Source organism: Nelumbo lutea, chromosome 1 (genome assembly GCF_056320005.1).
Source record: "Nelumbo lutea isolate HS-2025 chromosome 1, American lotus-T2T, whole genome shotgun sequence".
Taxonomy (NCBI): domain Eukaryota; kingdom Viridiplantae; phylum Streptophyta; class Magnoliopsida; order Proteales; family Nelumbonaceae; genus Nelumbo; species Nelumbo lutea.
Genome location: NC_142684.1, coordinates 118,153,231 through 118,174,706, shown reverse-complemented (window position 1 = coordinate 118,174,706; position 21,476 = coordinate 118,153,231). Strand labels below are relative to the sequence as shown.

General features: G+C 40.3%; 1 protein-coding gene across 6 annotated transcripts; it reads left to right on the top strand.

The window, feature by feature from the left end:
- The first annotated feature begins 1,900 nt into the window (after window positions 1-1,900).
- LOC148877050 (plasma membrane fusion protein) lies at window positions 1,901-16,215 on the top strand. 6 transcript variants are annotated; one of them, XR_016110697.1, is made up of 7 exons: window positions 1,901-2,310; window positions 2,389-2,496; window positions 2,570-2,697; window positions 10,452-10,552; window positions 13,869-13,928; window positions 15,220-15,405; window positions 15,689-16,215. XR_016110697.1 is itself a non-coding variant. In XM_088980785.1 (6 exons), exons 1-6 carry the CDS (start codon window positions 2,076-2,078, stop codon window positions 15,302-15,304), a joined length of 717 nt encoding a protein of 238 aa, XP_088836911.1. In that variant the 5' UTR covers window positions 1,901-2,075; the 3' UTR covers window positions 15,305-15,607. The 6 variants fall into 6 exon arrangements, 2 of the variants coding, with proteins under 2 accessions (XP_088836911.1, XP_088836927.1); XR_016110695.1 differs by having other exon boundaries at window positions 15,220-15,587; XR_016110702.1 differs by having other exon boundaries at window positions 1,902-2,310; window positions 10,452-10,539.
- The last annotated feature ends 5,261 nt before the right edge of the window (window positions 16,216-21,476 follow it).

Below are 21,476 nucleotides of genomic sequence, written 5' to 3'. Positions count from 1 at the left end.
ATGGGTCATTGACCGATTCAATGGTTTTTGGCCAAGGACCAGGTCAACAAGTCAACGGGTCAATGGGTCGACAATTTCATTCCAACCCATGCGAAGGAGGGCCCTCCACTAGTATTATATTATTTAGATTGTGTTTGTTTACGGTGTAAATGTTGGGCTGATGTAATATTACACTCCAATTCAGTTTTGCAGATGTTTGGTTGGAGTGTAAAAGAATAATGAGTATTGATGTAAAATTCAATTTTGAGAGGTTTTTACATTGATAATCAATGTGAAAAATACATTGAAAAAAAATCGATGTAAAACCCCATTGCTTCTCCCATTGAAGTAAACTCCCACTCGTAATAACGTCTCTCTTCTCTGTCTCCTTCCTGCTCTGTTTCATCTTTGCTTTGCCATGTTACTTCTTCCTCATGCACCGAAGCTCACTGTTGAAGCAGCTTCGTCGATGTCATTGCTTCTCCGTCGTGCACCAAAGCTCGTTGGTGTCATTGATTCTTCGTTGTTGCTTCGCCATTTCATCCATGTTTCTTCGTTCCGATTGAGTCTTTAGGAATTACCCAAGCACGGGTTCCTCAATACTTCTCCCATTGAAGCTGGCCACTAATAAGAGTCCACCATATGCCAACAATGGCATATTTATACCTACTTCTAAAACTTGTAGCCACTTGATTATTACTACACAGGACCCAAAATGGGAGATGGAGGAAATGCCATTGAATAAGGTAATGAGATTCATGATCAAAGTTTTTGCCATTCAACAATCCATTTTCTTTCTGATGGTTGGGTTCCGGTGTGTGTCTCCAACCCGAAACATAAATTACAAATTATTAACACTCTGTCAGAGGATCAAAGTTTCCGCCATTGTTTATTTTTTGTCTCCAACTGTTGAATATGCTATGAAGCAGTTCGGTGCAAGGTATTGTATATTCCCTCAACTTAAACTGCAACTATGGTCTTAAAAAACGTAACAGTGCCACTATCGTCACTTTGATGGTTTTTGAACCTTTGATCAGTCCATAATCGTTCGATGAAATGCCTCACAACACACAACACAAGCATAAACTATTGAGTTATTACCATCTCAATGCGGTTCTATCATATGAGCCTTCGTTGAAAAGGGTTCCCCACAAAAGGCCCTTAGGGACTACAAAACTGTTCTCTGTACGGTCACCCAATTTGATGAACAAACACTTATCTATATTCTTGAATCCTACCAGATATCGTTGAATTTTGAAAGTGAAAGCTGTATCCACACTAGCATTATTAAATATGGGTTCCAATCATATCCGTTCACTATATCATCTCTGATAGCAAACTATGGTGCCTATAGTCACATTGACGATGGTAGTTGGCTTCTCGGTGAAATTCCTAGTGGGGTTCGATATGGTATCTGCAAATTTAATTATTGCAGGTTGTATGAAAACATGAGAGTTTAATAATGTAGAGTGTTTTCCCATTGTATCCTCTTTATAGATCCAACAACCACAATCATCGTTATTTAAACAAGGGTATATATTTACATCGATGGATATTCTCCAAATCTTTGCAAAGGTCCTAACATATATTTTACGTCGACCAGCCAATACTCTTCGTTGTAAATTTAGATTTACAATGCAACCAAACACAACCTTGTGTATTAATATATGATATATCGAAACTTGCTTTCATAATATATTATAATATATAGTATATTATTATTATATATATATATTATATAGTATATATTATATGTTATATATATAGTATATATTATAACATATAATAACATATATTATTATTATTATATATTATAACATATAATATATTATATACATTGTTAAAATTCGATTTTAACCGAAAACCGAACTGAAAATTTCGGTTTTGACCTATTTGAAGCCTTCATTTGGGCAGTTGCCAGTAGGTGGGTTCGGACGTGATATCCGGATCGTAGTTGCGAATAAGGAATTGGTTGGGTCGGGTGAGGTCGGATGGGATCTATGGGATGTATTGATGTACATGTGGATAAGGCGAACTTCGTGATTGAATGTTGAACTGCTTTAAGTTCAACAAGAGTTCTCTCGATCACTTCCGCCATGATTTCAACAGGAGCTCGCTCGATCACTTCCGCAATCTCCGGTCTTCCTCCGATAACGGCCAACGCCACCTCGACAGCGCTCCCGCTAAACAAACCGGAACAGCCACAACTCCAGCACTCTCTGACTGGAACTAAAACTACTCGACGAAATGCTGCTTTAATCTCACTCATCGCTCCTCTCGTTCCCTCCCTCTGTCAACCCGCTCCCGCTACAGCTTTCTCCATCGGCATCTGTACGGTCTCCTCTCCTACCTCCATGTCAACTTCTTTTAACTTTTGATGGAAGCCTAATTGGTTTATTGCTTACGCAGCAGGACCAAAGGACTGGTTGAGGGAGCAGAAGAAGAAGGCTTCTAAGTTCATCTTGGCTCCAATTGATGCATCCCGAGAGAGTCTCCGCACTGCGTATCGTCTACTAAGTATTTCTTCTCCTACCCCAACCCTCTCTCTTTGATGTTCCCTTTTAGAATTAATTTACTCCGATTTCAACAGCGAAAAATGCTTCTGGATATCCGAAGGACTTGGAAGAGATTCAGAATCTGCTTAGGTCAGCCGCGAGGGATTGCGTTCCACAGGAGAGGAATTCATTCGTTTCCTTTCAAGCTAATACAGGAATCGAGGTTCAGTTCCTAAAGAATCATGCTTTGTTTTGGTAATTTAAGTTTTGTATATAACGTAATTTTCTCTGAAAAATATAAAGAAATTAAAAACTTCCCAGGGTATGATTTGAATCTCCATTTGATAAAGCTGAAACAGAAATGAAATCAGATGCCATAACGAGAGCCCGAAGACCTTCTTTTCTCCTTTTTGGTGATGATCAAACGCTGGGAGGTGACTATTGTTGCCTTTAATTTATCTGTTCACATTATATATAATGTATTATATTTTAATAATGACAACTAAGGTCAAGTTTGTATTACCTACGAAGTGTCAAAAGGTAATTTTTTTGCCCAAATAGAGAACCGAAAAAGGAGTTATGCAGTGTTATTTTTTTTTTGATGAATAATAATAAGTTTATTGATTCAGAAGCAACTTTAGAGTGAGTTCATACATCATCCCAATGAGAGGCACGAGCTGCAGCCCTCCTTGAGTCTTACAAGTAAACTAGGAAAGAAAAACAATAATCACAACTGAGCCCAAAATAATTCTTCCCTATTTACCCCTTGCTTAGCTAACACATCTGACAAAGTATTTGCTGATCTCCCCACCCACTCTACAGTGACCAACATATTCCTTGTCAACCAACTAAATTTCTTCATTTCATTCTTGTATCGCCACATAGCCTCTTCAGAATTTTTTAACCAACCCACCACCACTTTGGAATCCCCCTCGATTATTAGGTGTTGTACCCCTAGCTGGTTTGCAAATTGCACCCCTTGTACAGCAGCTAAGAGTTCTGCCCTGATGGAGTTCCCAATTCCCAAGGGACCTAAGTAGAGCAACAAAATCTCTCCCTTCTCATTTCTCAAAGCACCCCCCACTCCGGATAATCCTGGATTACCCATGCTGCTTCCATCAAAGTTCAACTTTATTGAGCCTTCGGGCGGAGGAGACCAGCTTGTAATTGATTTGTCCTTTAAAGATGAGCACCTTGCTACTGCTGACAAATTTCTCCAAAGGTCATTAAAGGAGAATTGATGGAAGATTTCCAAGGTCTTCAGCCAATGTATTGCCCTGTTTAATACACAGTCTTTCAAATCTTGGCTGTTCCTTTCCTTGTCTTGAAAAATTCTGAGATTCCTTTCTTCCCAAAGAGTCAAAGTCAAAACAGCACGAGCACATCTCTACATAATTCTCCCTATTTTTGTAGGCCAATAAAAGGTAGAATGGTTGAAGAGCATGTGAACTTCCGCTGGTAGACTCCAACTACCCCCAAACAACGAAAGTAGCCAAGCCCAAAGGTCTGCAGAAAAGGGACAAGATACCAGTAGATGGTAACAATCCTCACCGTGAGCTCTACAGAGGATACACCAATTAGGAGAAATACAGAGAAAAGGTCTTCTCTTTTGTAGGTTGGCTAAAGTGTTAACTTTCCCATGGAATACTTCCCAACAAAAAGCCATAATTTTGGGGTTAACTGGCTTGCCCCAAATTTCTTTGGACAGAAAGGGTTGGTGAGAAGAAAGTTGAGAGATGGACTTGAAGAAAGAAGCACAAGAGAAGGTTCCAATGGGTCTAGGAGTCCAAACTCTCTTATCTGGCTTGGAGGGATCCAAACAAACCTGATTAAGACAACCAAGCAATATAGAAAGAGACTCGATTTCAGCATCCCTAAGTCCTCTACGAAACCCAAAATTCCAAGTAGGATCTAAGGGTGTTCCCAAAGGTGAAACAAATTTTGAGACCACCTCTTTTTTGTACAAAGAAATAGAAAAAAGCGAAGGGAACAAGTCCTTTAACGGTGAGTCTCCTACCCAAATATCCTCCCAAAAAAGAACAGAGTTGCCAGAACAAACTTCATACTTGTTAAAATTGAGGAATTGAGGAAGGGTGTTGTGAATAGCCTTTCACGGTGCTGCTAGGTTAGCTTGCCTCGATACACCAGCATCCCATCCGTTTTCTGACCTCCCATGAATGCTTCCCACCACCTCATGCCACAATCTATCTCTTTCCAAAGGCCATCTCCACAACCATTTCCCTAACAGAGCTTGATTCTTTCTAATTACCCTCCCAATTCCCAAGCCCCCCTCTTCTTTACTTCTGCACACAATTTCCCAATTAACCAAGTGATCATTTTTTTTCTTGTCCCGGCTCCCATAGGAAGTCTCTCATCAACTTCTCCAGTTTCCTGGTTTCCCTAACTGGTATCCTAAAGACAGACAAATAATAGGTAGGTAAGTTAGCCAAGGTAGCTCTTATTAAGGTAATTCTCCCTCCTAAAGAGATATAGTTCCTCTTCCCTGAGGCTAATCTCTTCCCAAACTTTTCTATCACTGGGGTCCAAAATCTACTCTCCCTAGGATTTTCCCCTAAAGGAAGCCCTAAATATGACATAGGCCAAGCAGAGGTGGAACACTCAAGACACTCTGCAATAGCTTCAACCTCCCCTACCTCCAAATTTATACCCACTATGTAGCTCTTTTCCAGATTTATTATCAAATTAGAGACACTTTCAAATCCTTTTATCATCTCCTTTTGGTTTGCTACCTTTTCACTAATACCTCATTCACAAAAAATCATTAGGTCATCTGCAAACTGAAGGTGGGTGACCGGGACTTGGTGTCTCCCTATTCTCCAACCCCTAATGGCATCTTCGCTGTCAGCCTTAGTAATGATCCTACTAATCACATCAGCTACTAAGGTAAAAAGGAAGGGTGAAAGTGGATCCCCTTGCCTGACACCCCTGCAAGATGGAAAAAAGTCTCTCAATGTACCATTTACCAGAATAGAGTAGTGACAAGTACTGATACACCCAAAGATCCAACTATACCACTTGTCCCCAAGTCCACAGTTTTGCATAACCTCCAATAGAAACTTCCAGTCCACCAAATCATAGGCCTTTTCAAGATCCAATTTACAAATGAATCCTCTCTTACTAGATCTTTTCATTTCCTCCACACACTCATTCGCAATTAAGATCTGATCTGTTATTTGTCGCCCTTGAATGAAAGCCCCCTGGGTTTCACTAATGATGGTAGGGAGGACTGTTTCGATTCTCAATGAGAGCACTTTAGCCAGAATTTTATAGATGCTTGTCACCAGACTAATAGGCCTATAATCTTTTGGGTGGTTGGCATCATTCTTCTTAGGTATCAAGGCTAAAAAGGTGGCATTAATTCCAGGGCTTATAGTGTGATTGTCTGCAAATTCCTTAAAGACTTCAGCTAGATCCTCTTTCAACACCTCCCAACAGTCTTGATTAAAACCCATTGTAAAGCCATCTGGACCTGGAGCCTTGGATCTATCCATTATAAAGACAACTTTCTTAATCTCTTCTTCATCGAAATCCCTTTCCAGCCACCTTGCCACTCCTTCATCAATTCTTGGCCAATCCACCCTTTCCATGACTGTCCTCTCTCTCAAAGGCCTTCTATAAATCGATTTGAAGTGGTCCGCAAATTTTCTGGCTATGCCATCCTGGTTGGTAAACACCTCCTCTCCTATCTCTAGCTTGGTCACAAAATTCTTTCTTCGTCTCCCATTTGCCAAATCATGGAAGAATCTAGTGTTCCCATCGCCTTCCTTAGTCCACTTGTGTCTAGATTTTTGTCTCCAATTGATTTCTTCCCTCAATAACACCTCTTCCAAATCCTTTTTTAATTGTCTTCTTAACACTCTGTCCTCCTCGGTCAGCCCATTGTGAGATTCCTTTACATCCAAGTTCTCTATTCGAGAGATTAGGCCCAATTTTTGCTCATCAATTCTACCAAACTGATGATCTCTATTCCACTCTTTTATTTTGTCTCTCAACCTTTTTAATTTCTTGTGGAACTTGATCCCCTTCCATCTTACCACCCTCTCCTCCTCACCCCACCACTCCTTCACTTTTTTCACAAAATCTAGATGGGTAAGCCACATATTTTCAAATCTAAAAGGTTTGGGTCCTATAGGAAAAGACTCAGTACCTATTTGGATAGGACAGTGATCGGAGGTGACCCTGGGTAACGCCCTAGCAACCAAGTTTTCCAAACTATTCTCCCAGGCAAGGTTAAATAGGAATCTATCCAACTTCGAGCACAAAGGGGTTTCCTGAAGGTTGGACCAAGTGTAACTGGCTTAGAGCAGAGGTATTTCCTTTAGATCACAATCTTCAATAAAACCATTAAATTTCCTCATGCTTGTTGAGATTACCTGTTGGGAATTACTGGTTTCATTAGAGAATCTAATGACGTTAAAATCCCTGCCCAGGCACCAAGGACCATCCCATAGCCCCTTGGTTGCATATAGTTCCTCCCACATCTCATTCCTCTCTCTATAGGAATTAGGGCCATTAACATTGGTTAAAACCCATACACACCCATTCTCTACATTCTTGCACTTAATGGAAACTAAGAATCTACCTATCAATTCTTCCACTACTTCCACCACATCCTCCCTCCACAATGTTACAATCCCTCCCGAGGCTCCCCAAGAAGGAGCTGAGCTCCAACCTAAACCTCTAGACCTCCAAAAACTCCTCACCCATCTCCCATCTAATTCCATCAATTTGGATTCTTGTAACAACACAATATCAGGTTTTTCCCTTCGGAGTAGGTCTTTGATCACCCTTCTCTTCCTTGCACTCCCTAACCCTCTTATATTCCAGCTAATAATTTTCATCGAGACAAAGTAGCAAAAGAACCCAATAAGAGGCCATATTCTCCTTATTTTAGGCCCTTCCTCCTATCCCCTCTACCACTGAATTCTAAATCCCCCTCAATGTCTGAAATTAGCTTTTCCACTTCAGATCTTTTTTTTCTTATTTGTTCCTTTTTTCCCCCCATCCTAATACAACAATCATCATCTTTCTTTTCTCCATCCTTTCCAGCCAATGTCTGATGAAGAATTTTACCCTGCTCACACTTATTTTGGCTACAACATCTTTCTCCGAGTCCTTCCTTTTTATTTTGTTCCTCTATCATTGTACATATCAACTCCCAAATTCTGTCCGCCTCCCCCTTACTACTTCCTTCCAAAATCCTCTCTCTTCCTTCCACTATCACCCTCTTTCTTGCATCAGAACCTCCAAGATGGGAAGCTGGGATATCTGTTACAGGCAGAGCAAACAAGTTAGTACCTAAAACAGAATTGACACCCATACTTGATAGAACAGGGGTAGGACTAGAATCACTGGAAATGACTTGCTGATAGGCGACAACTGGTTTTAAAGCCTTTCCCCTTTTTGGACAAGGTTGTGAAGTAGACATGGTGAAAGAATCACTTCCTAATGACCTACCCACTTGGAAGACCTTTCTCTGTGTTTCCGACACTGGAATACCCGCATCCATCCTCACAGCCGATTCTTGCCCCTCTCCACCAACATCCTGTAGTTCATTAGACTCAGGGTCAGCTCCCTCGACGAAGGGAGGAGGAGTTTTCACAGCTTTAGAACAATTTTCTTCACCATTTCTAGCCTTCTCGCCACCTGCCTCTTCAGTCTCTTCCTCTAGAAACAACAACTCTGTATGCAAACTTTCTGTTTAAAAAAAATCATTGTTGCTTTTCAGAGACAAACTTCCCAGACTTAGCGTTTCGTCTCTATCAGAATCGTCATTGCTGTTTTGTTCACTTGACCAATCTTCAATCCCTGTTCTGTTCTCATCACTAGGCTTGAGGTATCTCGGGTTGCGCCTATCTGGTGAGAGACGGTTCGCCAGGATGGATGGGACCCACTGTAGAGAGCCTCGCGACTGCGAATCTAGAGATTTTTTTGCGTCTGAACTGTTAGAACGAGAGGAGGGGTTCGGGGTAGAAGAAGATAGACACTTAATTTCGTCTATCAGCTCGTCCCTCCTCCCAATCACGTGCTTACTTAAAGTACCCCTCGGCCCATCTATCTTGTAATGGGCCTTGGGCTGAAGCCTATGGGAGCCCACCTTTACAGCCTTTATTTGAGATGCCTTCTCCGGCCCTTCATCAAGTGGATCCACTCGATTGGGCCCTTCATTTCGTCCCACATGACCACTTAAAAGGCCACGCCCCCCTGATTTAATGGTCGAACCAGCAACCTTCCCTGTCTGAGGTTGCTTGTTCAGCCCTCTCCCTTTCGAAACTAGTGAATTTTTGTTTGTTTCCCTTGACCCCACCTGCGTAAATGATCTGCCATTTGTCATAATTTTTTCTTGCTTTCTCCAGGTTTGACTTTCCAACTGCCCCACAACTTTTTGGCTTCCTAGAATTTGTTGGCCCTTTTTAGTGAAACATCCCTTCCCATTTGAATTAACCACTCTCACAAGTCCACGTAGTGCTTCTTCTTCCTCCTTCTCCCCTCCAACCATACGAGCCTCCTTCCACAGCATTGCTTCAATGGAGGAAGCTAACCATACAGAGACAAAGCTCCCCTCTGTTCGTACCTCTACCTTTCGTGGAATGTCTTCTGGCTTCACACCACTTAGCAGGATTGCTACTGAGTAAAGATCTCCCCAGAAAGCACCTTTCAAGATTCCTCCACACAACACAACTATAAATTCTGCTATTTCTTGTTTCCATAGATGGAATGGCAAGCCTATTTCTTGGATTCCATTTGAAGACTGAATGATCCGAACTCAGCCTGAACATTGATAGCTGATATTTCCAAATCATTCTTTAATGGATCTAGGATGGCTTTACAGTTATCGAAGGGGGTTACTATGAAGACACTCTTCAGCTTCAACCTGGTTGCCAGTAAGTCAGCCACCCTCCTCTAATCATTAACCTTTTCCTTGGCTTGTATCACAAGCTTACTATCTCACTCCTCTCTCTCTAGACCTCCCACCATTCTGCAATGGCCTTTTGTTTTTGCCATGACCACTGGCCCTTGTTCTACCCTGCTGTTGCTGAGATATACCTTCTCCTCCCTTATGGAGGCTTTTTTTCTCATTTGCTACTCTTTGAGCTAAGAATTCTTTGAGCAACCAGTCAACTTCCCCCCAACCTTGGTTCTGTTTTCCTGCTGGTGGACACACCAGTTGCCTTTGTCCCTTACCAAAGAATTCAGCCAAAGCTATGAAGAACCCCTTTCTATTCCTCTTACATTCAACAACATACCTTCTCCCTTCTAATGTACTAAAATCCTGCCAGTTTATCTGCTTGCCTTTTGAACAGGCTCTAGCTATGAACTCTCTTAGCCACTCGATCACTTCTAATCCTTCCAGCAGTATTGTACCCTTTTTCGCTTCCCTTACCTTTAGGCTTACCTTCCCCTTAATTCTCATCTCTTCGAACAGGAGATTTTTTGCTTCTATCTTCAAGGATCTCCTCCACTGACCTGCCTGCACGAACTCCATCCCCTCCATTTTTTTTAGGGGGATTAGATAAGTCACAACTCTGCCACAACCTACTACATTCCAAAACAAGTTTGCAGTGTTATTTTTATGGCATATAAACTAAACAAAATATTATAGTTTATAATCATACCATTTTTTGGTAGGCAAATGGGGCTACAGGAGGGGTAAACCTTCCCCAAAACTCCCAGGGCTCAGGTGAAGGTGTGATTAGATCCCAAGACTTCGCTAAAACAAGTCAGAGTTGGCACTGTCATCATACCTGAACTCTATGTACTTTATTGTTTATAATTCCGTTAAATTTGCAGAGCACTGGTTTCAAGAAAGAGGCCCTTTATATGGTTTATGTCAGAAGTCACAATAATTAGAAAATTAGATTTCAAGTGGGTTTCCGGCACAGCAAAGTATCTGCAACATATGAATTGTGGAGGCATTGGTTTATAATTTAGCTAACCATAATTCCAAATACGCAGGTTTGCACATTCCGTCTGATTGTGAAGAATGCATCTTCATTACTTGACAATGCTAGTCCTGTAAAACTCAAGGCTGAAGCCATGTTAGGTGATCTTATAAGGTTGCAATTATTACTCTAAATATATTCTTTATGTTGTTATATCAACTATCAAGTAGCTCTGACCGTTCAAAAAAAAAAAATCTTTAGCAAATTAGCATAACTAAGGATTTGAGTTAGTTCATGCCTCCATTGTGATGATTCTACCCTTCCATATCCAAGTACACTTTATAAGTTGATTTTTTAGCATTCATCACTATTCTTGATTTTATTTGATAGTTAATTCTTGTGAGAATACATCCTGAATATACACTCTTTAATCTTGAAATTAAGCATTCACTTTATTTTTGTCTATGTCTTGTGCATGAGAAATTGAGAGTTTGCCACCAGTTAATTTTGGTGTCTCTTTGATGTAAGACAATTCACAGGAATACATGGAAATATTTGGAAAACATACTTGAACACTGAATTGTCCAATGGGGGGTATTTCAATATAATCATGTTCAGTTTCTAAGTTGCTTAGGATAGACTGATGACATCAACAACATAAACACAGAAAAGTGCCACAAGTTTTACTCTGCATCCCTAGGTTATTTTTACCTGACTGGTTACAGATTATTGAAGCTATTTCTAATGAAAATAAACAGCAGAACTGCACAAGAACCCGATAGGAATTAGCTAGCTCAAAACAAACTTATAAGCGGAACCAACAATAAAACACTTGAGAACTTTACAAATGTCTGCCCCCAATGGCGGACCCTCAGTACAGGTTACTCCCATTAGCTCCTCATGCCAAGGAATCTGCTATGGATTTTGCAGATCTTGCCGCCTGTGTGAATGAGGTGTTCAAGGCTTCAAGCTGGATGCTAAAGATGTAGCCTCTCTTATCTCATGCACCCAAGGGCCTCATTAGAGAACAATTCTGCATGTATGGAATTTTCAGTGCTGATAGATCCTTTATAAATGTTTGAAACCTCTCCATTGTGGTTACCCAAGGCTACAGCCATCAAATTAATGTTTATGCCATTATCTTGAGGAGGTATCGAAATGGCAAGAGATGCCTCTCCTAGCAGACACTGAGACACATACTGCCATCTCCTTATAATGTCTTCAGAACTGAACTTTCTGAATTTCTCTATAGTTTGGTCCTGTGAATCTGTTATGGGCCCGGGAATAGGATCTCATCATGGGTCGGTCCACGGGGAAAACCTCCTGTTTTCCTTTGTTCCTCCCTTTTCTTGAGGAACCTATTTTGGTGCCTTAGTGGTGATTTGTTCAAGAGATCACCAACTCTCCTCACTCTTTTCTTGACTGAAATTTTCGATGCCTTCATTCAATAATAGTGGCTCCTTAAATAGGAGATTACAAGAGTCCTGCTCTTAGGGAAACTCCTTGCTGAATAGGGAGACCTCCAGCTCTATCTTGATAAGATAAGACTGATAAGATAAGATAAGTCTCTCTTAATCCTAATCTAATAAGATAAGATAATCTAATCTACTAACTTAATAAGATAAGGTAAGAATAACAAGATAGTCTAATCTAATCTGTCGAATGGATAAGGCTGTTGCTGCCGAATGGGATAGGATGAGAACACCGCATCATTGTTGCTGCTGCTCCCGATACGCGTCCACATCAGAATCACTCTTAGTCTTAGTCTTAGCATACTCAGTTCAATCAGTGCACCCTCCATTTGTGATTTATCAAAAGACATCCTTTCCACCCTGTCCCTAAGTTTTTATTAGAATCAGAGCTTGTACTTGTTACCAAATACAAAAAAGAAATTACAGTTTTGTAATAAAAATACCATAGAAGAATTTTGCCCATTGTGGCTTTCTGTTCCAATTTTCTACTTCTCACTCAGGTAGTGGTGCTTATAGCAATTATTCAATTTCCATTCCATCAGGACCATAGGTTGTTTACTTCTGGCTATTGTCAGGGTTTTACTGATTGCATCCTCTTCTCATTTTTATGCAACTGTTCAATGGGAGAATATGACCAGTTGACCACAAACTCTTTTAGCTTCCACTGTTTTCATGCAGATTTTTTTCATGTAGCTGAGCTCAGAGGTATCCCCTTTTCAACTATTGTTAATTCCAGCCATCATAATGTAGCCCACAAAGGATACTCCTCGAATGACATTAGAATCTCTCTTCCACCAAAAAATCTCTGATGTTTCCAGATTTTGGGATAGCCAAATCTGGTGCAAAATTCAGTTTTTGCTTTTAGAAGATTGACAACTTGAAGTGAGATGATTACATTTATTCTTCTGGATGTTGAAAGTTCAGATTTTGAACAAGTAAATATATCTGTTTGTGTTGCCTTTGGTTCTTTCTCAACCATTTCCATAATTGATGATTGCGCAATTTCTTCTGCATCTTCTTTTCATTTTTTTTCTGCAACTATGAATTTTCTGGATTATCAAATGTTTGTTACAACTGCAACTTCCACTTTTTGTAACTGTCATTCATCAATGAAAGATGTTTCATGTCCAAAAAGAAAAATGCATTGAAACAAGGAAAAGTTTTTTTTTTTTTTAATGCAAAGTTTTCTAAAGATGAATGAAAAGAAGAGACAATGATGGGATTTTTCTATATTGTAATACAATCATATAGAGGTGGCCAGTTAATGTCATTTTTTTTCATAGAAAATTCCCAAGAAAATGAAATGCTAAAAATTTAGAGGGAGGTACCTCAAAATGTAATATTTTTAATTATCAATGCCCTTTTAGGTAATTTTACCTGCAAACCCTTAACCAATGCTGACGTTTATGAAAACTAAAATATAAACACTATGGCAATGGGGAATTGTCAATTTAAGCATTATAGCCAAAAGTAGAACTTCCACTTTTTCACCAAAATCTGGACATATCCTTTATGTTGCCCCTGTTTCTAGATAATGTGCTTCCATTGATCCAATCTGTGTGTAGGTTTAGGTATAGGCTTATGATGATGAAATATTAAACTGTGAAATCTGAAGATATGACCTCTCAGCCTTCTCAAAAGTTTCTATAAGCATCCAATCTTCTTCTTCTTCTTTCCTTTTTTTTTTTTCAGTCTTCCCTGTGTTATTTTGATCCTTCAATGTATGATAGAATGATTTGGATCGCCTCCTGTTTTAAATGGTTAGCTCATTCTAACTAACAGAGAAGGGTATGAACCTATGTTGCCCAGATACAGCAAGGATATTGCATTAACCTGTTTTGAAGTGTTCATGTACCCTCATGGGATGGGCCTACATTCATAAAAGCTGTTGCAAAAGAACTTTGCAGCTTCATTGCACAAATTTTAATATTTGTGTTATTTGAACAATCCCTTGTTTTTTCAATGACGTACCACTTTTTATTGGCATTATCTCATTCATGATTCTCTCATAACTGCAGATCTTTTACCTCACTTAATGAGGCAGCAAACAACATGGACATTCAACTGGCCTCTGACAGGTATTCTTATTGTAACAAGCACTACAATCTAGAGAACAATCATATATTAATTTGTGTATATAATTACATCACATTTCTTCTATTTTCACATTCAAATAGATTCTGCATCAACCATTTTGAATTTTTTATCCGCTTAGTTAAATCCTCCCAACCAGAGAAGATGCCAGCTAAGCTCTATTTGCACTAATAAAACATATTGGGTTATGAGGCATCTTCACACACTTACTGACCTGGTGCCATACCAAAAGGAAATTTTCAAATGAGTAATTGTCATCTATGACAATACTCTACTCAACTCAGCCTTAGTCCCAACTGTTGGGAGTGAGCTACACAAATCCTGTCCCACCATCTACAGTAATTGCCAAGGGGTGTTTATCAATAGGTATGATTTTTCTTTTCAAAACAAAAGCAATTGCTACATCAGCAAAAACAAAATCAAACATGATGGCAAGTGTCCCCTAAATCACCTCTGATAGTGTCATCATTGTATCTCATTATTAATTTGATAAGGTTATTAAATTGCCATGTTGGCAAAATTAAAAAGTGATACACAATTGTTGTCCTGAACACTGTCAGCATTTCTGCCTCTTTAAGAATAACTTCACTTGAAATAGGCAATCTAAAACACTATACTGACCTTGTATTGTGCTTCTGGTTTAAAACACTACACAGACAAGCACAAATTGAAGCAGCTCTTTTTAATATTATGTTGCATCATTAGTTCACTTCAACTTAGCTAATTTATTGTGCTTCCTTTTCCTTTAGTACATCTTGCTGTTCCTATTTAGCAATTCTAGTAAATAGCAGTCAGTGGAGAAATCGATAGTTTTGTTGATAATGGATACAAATTGGACCAAGGAGGAAAAAGTGAAATGCAAAAATACTGTTCTTGCCAGCTCTTTAAAAAAAATCTTGTGGAAGTAGAATGAGTTATCCAGGACAAAGCGTGCACTGGCTAGATGCAGCATGTGTCACAGTTGGCACATGTTAAAAAATTATGGAACTATATCCTGGAGCGTCATCATTATTGGTTCTCTTCTGCGACCTAGTCAAGTTGACTTAGATAAATTCTGATTCAATCAGCAAAATTATCTTTGCTTGTTTGCAATGATGGCATGAGGCTGTATTACTTTGTGCAGGATTTTCTGTCTTAAAACTTGGGTTTCTTGATTTGAATTATAACTAGTTTCGTTCTTCTGAGTCTGCTCCATATGCTTCATTATCACAAGAACATTAACTTATCATGTACATCTCTTACCTAATATCTGTTTAACTCATTGTTATTGTGCAGACAGAAGGTGGCAGATGAACTCATGGGTACCATGTACTCTCTTGACAATTTTGAGCAGTCTGTAAGAGATTGCCTTGAAATATGATCATTTACTCTTTCCTTCCCTAAAAAGAATTTTCAGCATATTTTGTGCCTTGAAGGTTTTACAGATGCCAATCTACAATGTCAATGGAGTATTTGTGGAAGGTTCTCCTTCACTCACAAACCTTTCTGTATCATCATGCCCAGTGTAATTTATAATTAGGTCACTGCTGCTGCAGAGTCCTACTTGTTCGGTTGTTCCATTCTTCTGTTTGCTTTTCCTTTTATGCGCAATATTTATCACTTTATTGAAAAGAACTCAGTGTTGGTTATTCATCCTGTAGTAGGTATGGTTTGCCATTTTGTATTTGTTTCTTTTGCATTCTTATTATGGTGATCAAGATACAGCTGCATGAATTAACTTTCCCTTTACCATTGGCCATTTCAGAGATTTGTCTTACATGACTGAATGCATGTATGACCCTCCTGGTGCCTTTTTTGGGTACATTATGCTCATTCTCAAGTTTAAGTACAATGCCTATATGAATTGCAAATTGGTGGAGATCCCTCAGCCTCAAGTTCAACTTTGAGGGGCCATTACTTGGTGAAATGGTAAAATTTCAGGCTAACAAGCATGAGAACACAGACTGGGGTCTGAGAGCAGTCACTTTGTGAACAATGGCCAAAGATAAGGTGTCCACCCCTCCCAAGACTCCAGATATCAAGGACAGACATTGGGCAATGGCCTCTAAGTCAACTTTGATTTTTTTGATACAAGTCAACTTTGATTTAAACTCTTAAGAGTTCAACTATGGTGCATTTACAAATATTTGTTATATGCTAAATTGAGATTTTAACCAATTATGTTAAAGATGTCACCAATTAAATTGAGATTTTAACCAATTATTTACTTTTCATTGGTTCATATTTCACAATGTAAACTTACCATCAAGTATAACAACGTTAAAGATGTCAGCTGTAATGTGTCATTTTATCACTGGTTTATGTTTTGTGTCATGGCGCAATTCATGCACCTTAGATTTTGCCAACTATTAATGGTTATGTAAAATTTCTGTGCATATAATGCAAGGTGACCTAATTTTTGTTTTTTCCTCATATATATGCATGAAAATTTGCATCAAGTTGGAGTGCAAACAATAGATGGGCAAAACTGGACTAGGTGCAAATTTTGCATCCTGTTCAGATTTGCTCTGCAACCAAAAAGATGACATGTAACCGCCTGAAGCAGGGGAATATTCCAACCGTTAGCACCTGACCTCCGGACAACTACTTCAATCATGGGCGATCAGGACCCATTCGTTCTGTTATGATTTGTGCTGACGTGTCAACCTCTGTAACCGCCTGCAGGCTTTAAATAGAGACGTTTGAATAAAGGACACCATTTGAATCCAAATTTCTTTGAGTTTAGTTCTCTTTTGGGCTACGACATCTTCCCCTTCGAGCTGTGTTTTCACTATAACTCGGGGAAACCCTAAACTCTCTTCTCGACAACGAGAATAGGTACATAACATAGTGGTATCAGAGCAGGCGACCCAGCGGGATGCACAGTTGTCTGGTATGGAAGAACGGCTTAGTGGGGTGGAGCGGTCTCAGGAAACTCTGCAGAAGATGCAGGAGGCGATACTATACCAGCTTGCTAAAATCACCGATCGCTTGAATAGGGTTCCCCACCGTATCGAGTCACCAGAGGCTTTGCTTTAACTGTGACGAGCAATACGTCCCGGACCATCGGTGCAAAAAACAGAAGTTATTTTGGATTGTAGTTGAGGAAGAGGAAGATCAGGGGGAAGAAGAAGACCGGGAGGCCGAACTTGAGGCAGAGATATCCCTGAATGCCATTAACAGGATGGAGTCGCCACAAACCATGCGAATTCAAGGTACTCTCGGCACTCACCCTGTTACTATACTGATTGATTGTGGGTCTACCCACAATTTCTTAGACCTAAGGGTAGCCGAGAAGGCTAGAGTTCCTCTGACAGTGGACTCCGGATTTGCGGTGATTGTGGCCAGCGGAAAAATTAAGAGGAGCAGGAAGGTGTGATGAAGTTCCAATCAAAACTCAGGGGATTCTGCTGCAAGTAGACTTCTATCTACTACCGTTACCAGGGGTCGATGCGATACTGGGGGCGCAATGGTTGCAGACTTTGGGGGAGGTCACTTGGAACTTCTCAACGATGACCCTTATCTTTCAGAATGAGCAAGGAAATCTACAGGGGATGAAGAAAGGAGGGGCAACCTTGACCGACGAAAGGAGGATACAAAAGCACATGGCTAAAGCTAGCTAACTATACTTGTTACAGGTGGTGAAACCCGATTGGGAAAACTGAATTTCCGGTTGGGCCAATCAGACTGGGCATCCAACAATTACTCCGGGATTATGCAGATGTTTTCACCGACCCACAGAACGTTCCCCCACGCAGATGTGATCCTGCAATAGCACTTGCAGAAGGGTCCGGGCTAGTTTACTAGAAGCCGCATCGATACCCCCACTACCAAAAGGGGGAATCGAAAGATTAGTTCGGGAATTGCTAGAGCGAGTTGCTATAAGACCCAATAACAACCCTTTTGCATCACCGGTCTTGCTGGTTAAGAAGAAGGATGGGGGATGGAGATTATGCATCGATTACTGGCGGCTGAACCAAGTGACAATCAAAGATAAGTATCCCATGCCTATCGTCGATGAATTGCTAGATGAGCTTCATGGTTCGCAGATTTTTTCCAAGCTGGATCTCCGCTCTGGGTGTCACCAAATCTGTATCAAGGAAGAGGATATTGCCAAAACAGCCTTCTGGACGAAGGCCACTATGAGTTCTTAGTTATGCCTTTTGGGCTTACTAATGGCCCTTCCACCTTTCAGGCATTAATGAATGACGTATTCCGAGGATTACTGAGGAGATCTGTGTTAGTGTTTTTGGACGACATTCTAATTTAAAGTAAGACTGAAGCAGAACACTGGGGACACCTTGAGGAGGTCTTGGAGTGACTGCGGTGCCATCAGTTGTATGCCAAGCCGAGTAAGTGTTCATTTGGAGTAAATAGAGTAAATTATTTGGGCCACGTAATATCTGGTGCAGGGGTAGAAGTGGATCCAGAGAAAGTAGGATGTATGCAGTCCTGGCCACGACCGACTAACATGACGAAGCTTAGGGGATTCTTGGGGTTGACAGGATATTACCGAAAGTTCGTCTAGAACTACGGGGAAGATTGCCAAGCCGCTTACTGATTTGTTGAAGAAAGGAGCTTGGGGATGGGGCGAGCAGGCAGAGAGGGCTTTCCTCGCCCTTAAAAGAGCAGTAACCATCACTCCAGTTTTGGCACTACCCAATTTTGATCTACCTTTTGTCAGACTTCAATGCCAGCGGGATAAGCATCGGGGCGGTGTTATCCCAAGCAGGAGGGCTGGTTGCTTACTTCAGCTAGGATCTCGGCCCCCGAAATTTAGCCATGCCCACTTATGACAAAGAGCTCCTGGCAGTGGTAGCAGCTGTACAGAAGTCGTGCCCTTACTTACTGGGTCAAAAATTTGTTGTTAGCTCCGATCATCAGAGGTTCCTTCTGGGGCAGCAAGCAACCACACCTCTCCAACAAAAATTACTAAGTAAGCTTATTGGCTGTGATTTCGAAATTCAATACCAGAAAGGGAGAGACAACTTGGCTGCCGATGCCTTATCTCGACGCAGTCATGGAGAGCTGTCGGCCATCTCTGGGCCGGTGGCAGATTGGGTTGCTGACTTACGAAGAGAAGTAGAGGGTGACCCGGAAATGCAGGCTTTGAGAAGGAAAATCGAAAACATGGGAGAAGATAAGGGAAAATATAAGGTCAGGGATGGTTTGATTTGGAAGGATGGTAGAAGGGTGATACCACAGGAATCCGCACTCAGATGATGTCTGTTTGATGAGCTACATAACTCTCTAGGAGGTGACATGAAGATCATAAACAGAAGAAAATATTCAAGAACAAGATCAAAGCAAACACGAATGTAGAGGAGCACCAAAGAAGAAATGAAACTGCATCTGTGTTTTTTTTTTTTTTAATTAGCTCCACAGTACAGCTATAAATAGATGCAGGATAACCGACTAACTAACAAGAAAGTGCCGACTAGGACTAACCACTGTAACTACCTCTAATATCTGACTGACACTGTACAAACTGAAACAACTAACTGACTATTACAACTGTACATAATATTCTTCATCCCCCTTCAAGTTGGAGGTTGATGAGGATCAAAAAGCCCCAACTTGGACAGTAAAAGAGCAAACTGTGGAGCTGCTAAACACTCCGTAAAAAAGTCAGCAAGTTGCAACTTGGATGGAATATACGAAGGAAGCACAAAACCATCCTTACTGGTCACAGACGAGGTGACAATCGATCTCCAAATGCTTCGTTCGTTCATGGAAAACAGGGTTCGCAACAATATGCAAGGCAACCTGATTGTCACACCACAATCTAATAGGCAACTGAACAGGTATACAAAGATCACAGAGGATATAATGGATCCATTGAAGTTCACAAACGGTAGGAATAGGACATCGTGGCTTGCTTCTTACTCTTCCAAGATATCAAGGAAGGACCTAAGAAGATACAATATCATGTTAAGGACTGACGAGTATCAGCACAAGATGCCCAATCAGCATCACAATAGCCTTCCAACTTAAATGTATTTATTACCAGTGGGGAAAAGAAGACCCTTGGAAGGAGAATCTTTCAAATATTTGAGTATATGTAATGCAACTTTCCAGTGATAAGCACACGGTTTCTATACAAATTGACTGAGCTGTTGTGTTGCATAAGTGATATTCGGTCGAGTGAAACCCAAATACAATAATCTCCCAATCAATCTGCGAAATTTATCAGGTTCTGCAAATGGAGTATCCTGCTGTTGTGTTAACTTCTGTGTTCTCGGCAATGGAATACTTGCGGGTTTAGCACCAATCATCCCTGTATTAGTAAGCAAGTCAAGAGTATACTTGTGTTGATTCACATATGTTCCTCATCGTGATCGACATATTTCAAGACCCAAAAAATATTTTGCAGAACCAATATCTTTAATCGTAAATTCATTGTGCAGAAACAGTTTCACAGAAGTAATACTGCTCTTGGAACTGCTAGTGACAAGAATATCATCCACGTAAACTAACAAAATAATGAACTCAGAATCTGACTTCTTAACAAACAAGCAGTGGTCATGTGTGGATTGCCAAAAACCAACCTGCAGAAGCTTAGATGTCAGCTCAAAATTCCACTGTCAAGAGGCTTGTTTCAAGCCATATAAAGATCGTTTTAATTTGCACATTTGACCTACTGCAGCCTTAAGATATCCAGGTGGGGAAGACATATACACATCTTCATTGAAATAACCATGTAAAAATGCATTGTTGATATCCAATTGATGCAAAGGCCATTGATTAGCTGCGGCCAAAGCCAAAACAATTTGAACTGTGACAGGTTTTGCAACAGGAGAAAAACTATTCACATAATCAATTCCGGCTACTTGATTATACCCCTTCGCCACTAAACAAGCCTTATATCGATCAATTGTGCCATCCGGTTTAAGTTTTAATTTGTACACCCATTGGAAACCGATGGCCTTTTTACCATTAGGCAACTCAGTTAACTTCCATGTATCATTTCTTTCTAAGGCATCAAGCTCAACATCCATTGCTTTAACCCATTCTGGACTGAGTTTAGCCTCATCATAAGAACATGGCTCTCGAGCAATAGAGACATTAGCTAAGTAAGTCAAATATGTGGGAGAAAAATTCACAGATTTAACAAAAGGATAAGCTGGTGGGATATGTGGGGATGACAAATGAATTGAATTGGAAACATAATCCTGCAACAAGTTAGGTGGTTTCTTAGGTCAAGAGCTATGGCGGATAAGATGTTGTGTGGAAGGAGATGGCTACAATATGGGAGCAGAAATATTGGAATCAGACAAAGGCTGATTGGTGGAAGATAAAGGTGTAGAGGGAATAAAATCAACAGAGGAAGAATACTCAGCAAAAACAAAAGAATCAAGTGAATCAGAATCCTAATATATGGGATGTGGAATAACAGGTGTGGATGTGGAAACAAAAGAGGTGGCCTTATAAGGGAAGACACTTTCATGAAATACAACATCTCGAGATATGATGGTGTGATGTTCATCCAGACCATACAGTTTAAATGCTTTATAATCAGGAGCATAACCTATGAAAATGCATTTGTGAGTTTT

Excerpts from the sequence above, each read along its gene's own strand:
- LOC148877050 (XM_088980785.1), top strand. The coding sequence starts at position 2,076 with ATGATTTCAACAGGAGCTCGCTCGATCACTTCCGCAATCTCCGGTCTT. Across the intron at positions 2,698-10,451 it reads AAGCTAATACAGGAATCGAG|GTTTGCACATTCCGTCTGAT; the intron begins GTTCAGTTCCTA and ends CCAAATACGCAG. Across the intron at positions 13,929-15,219 it reads ATTCAACTGGCCTCTGACAG|ACAGAAGGTGGCAGATGAAC; the intron begins GTATTCTTATTG and ends GTTATTGTGCAG.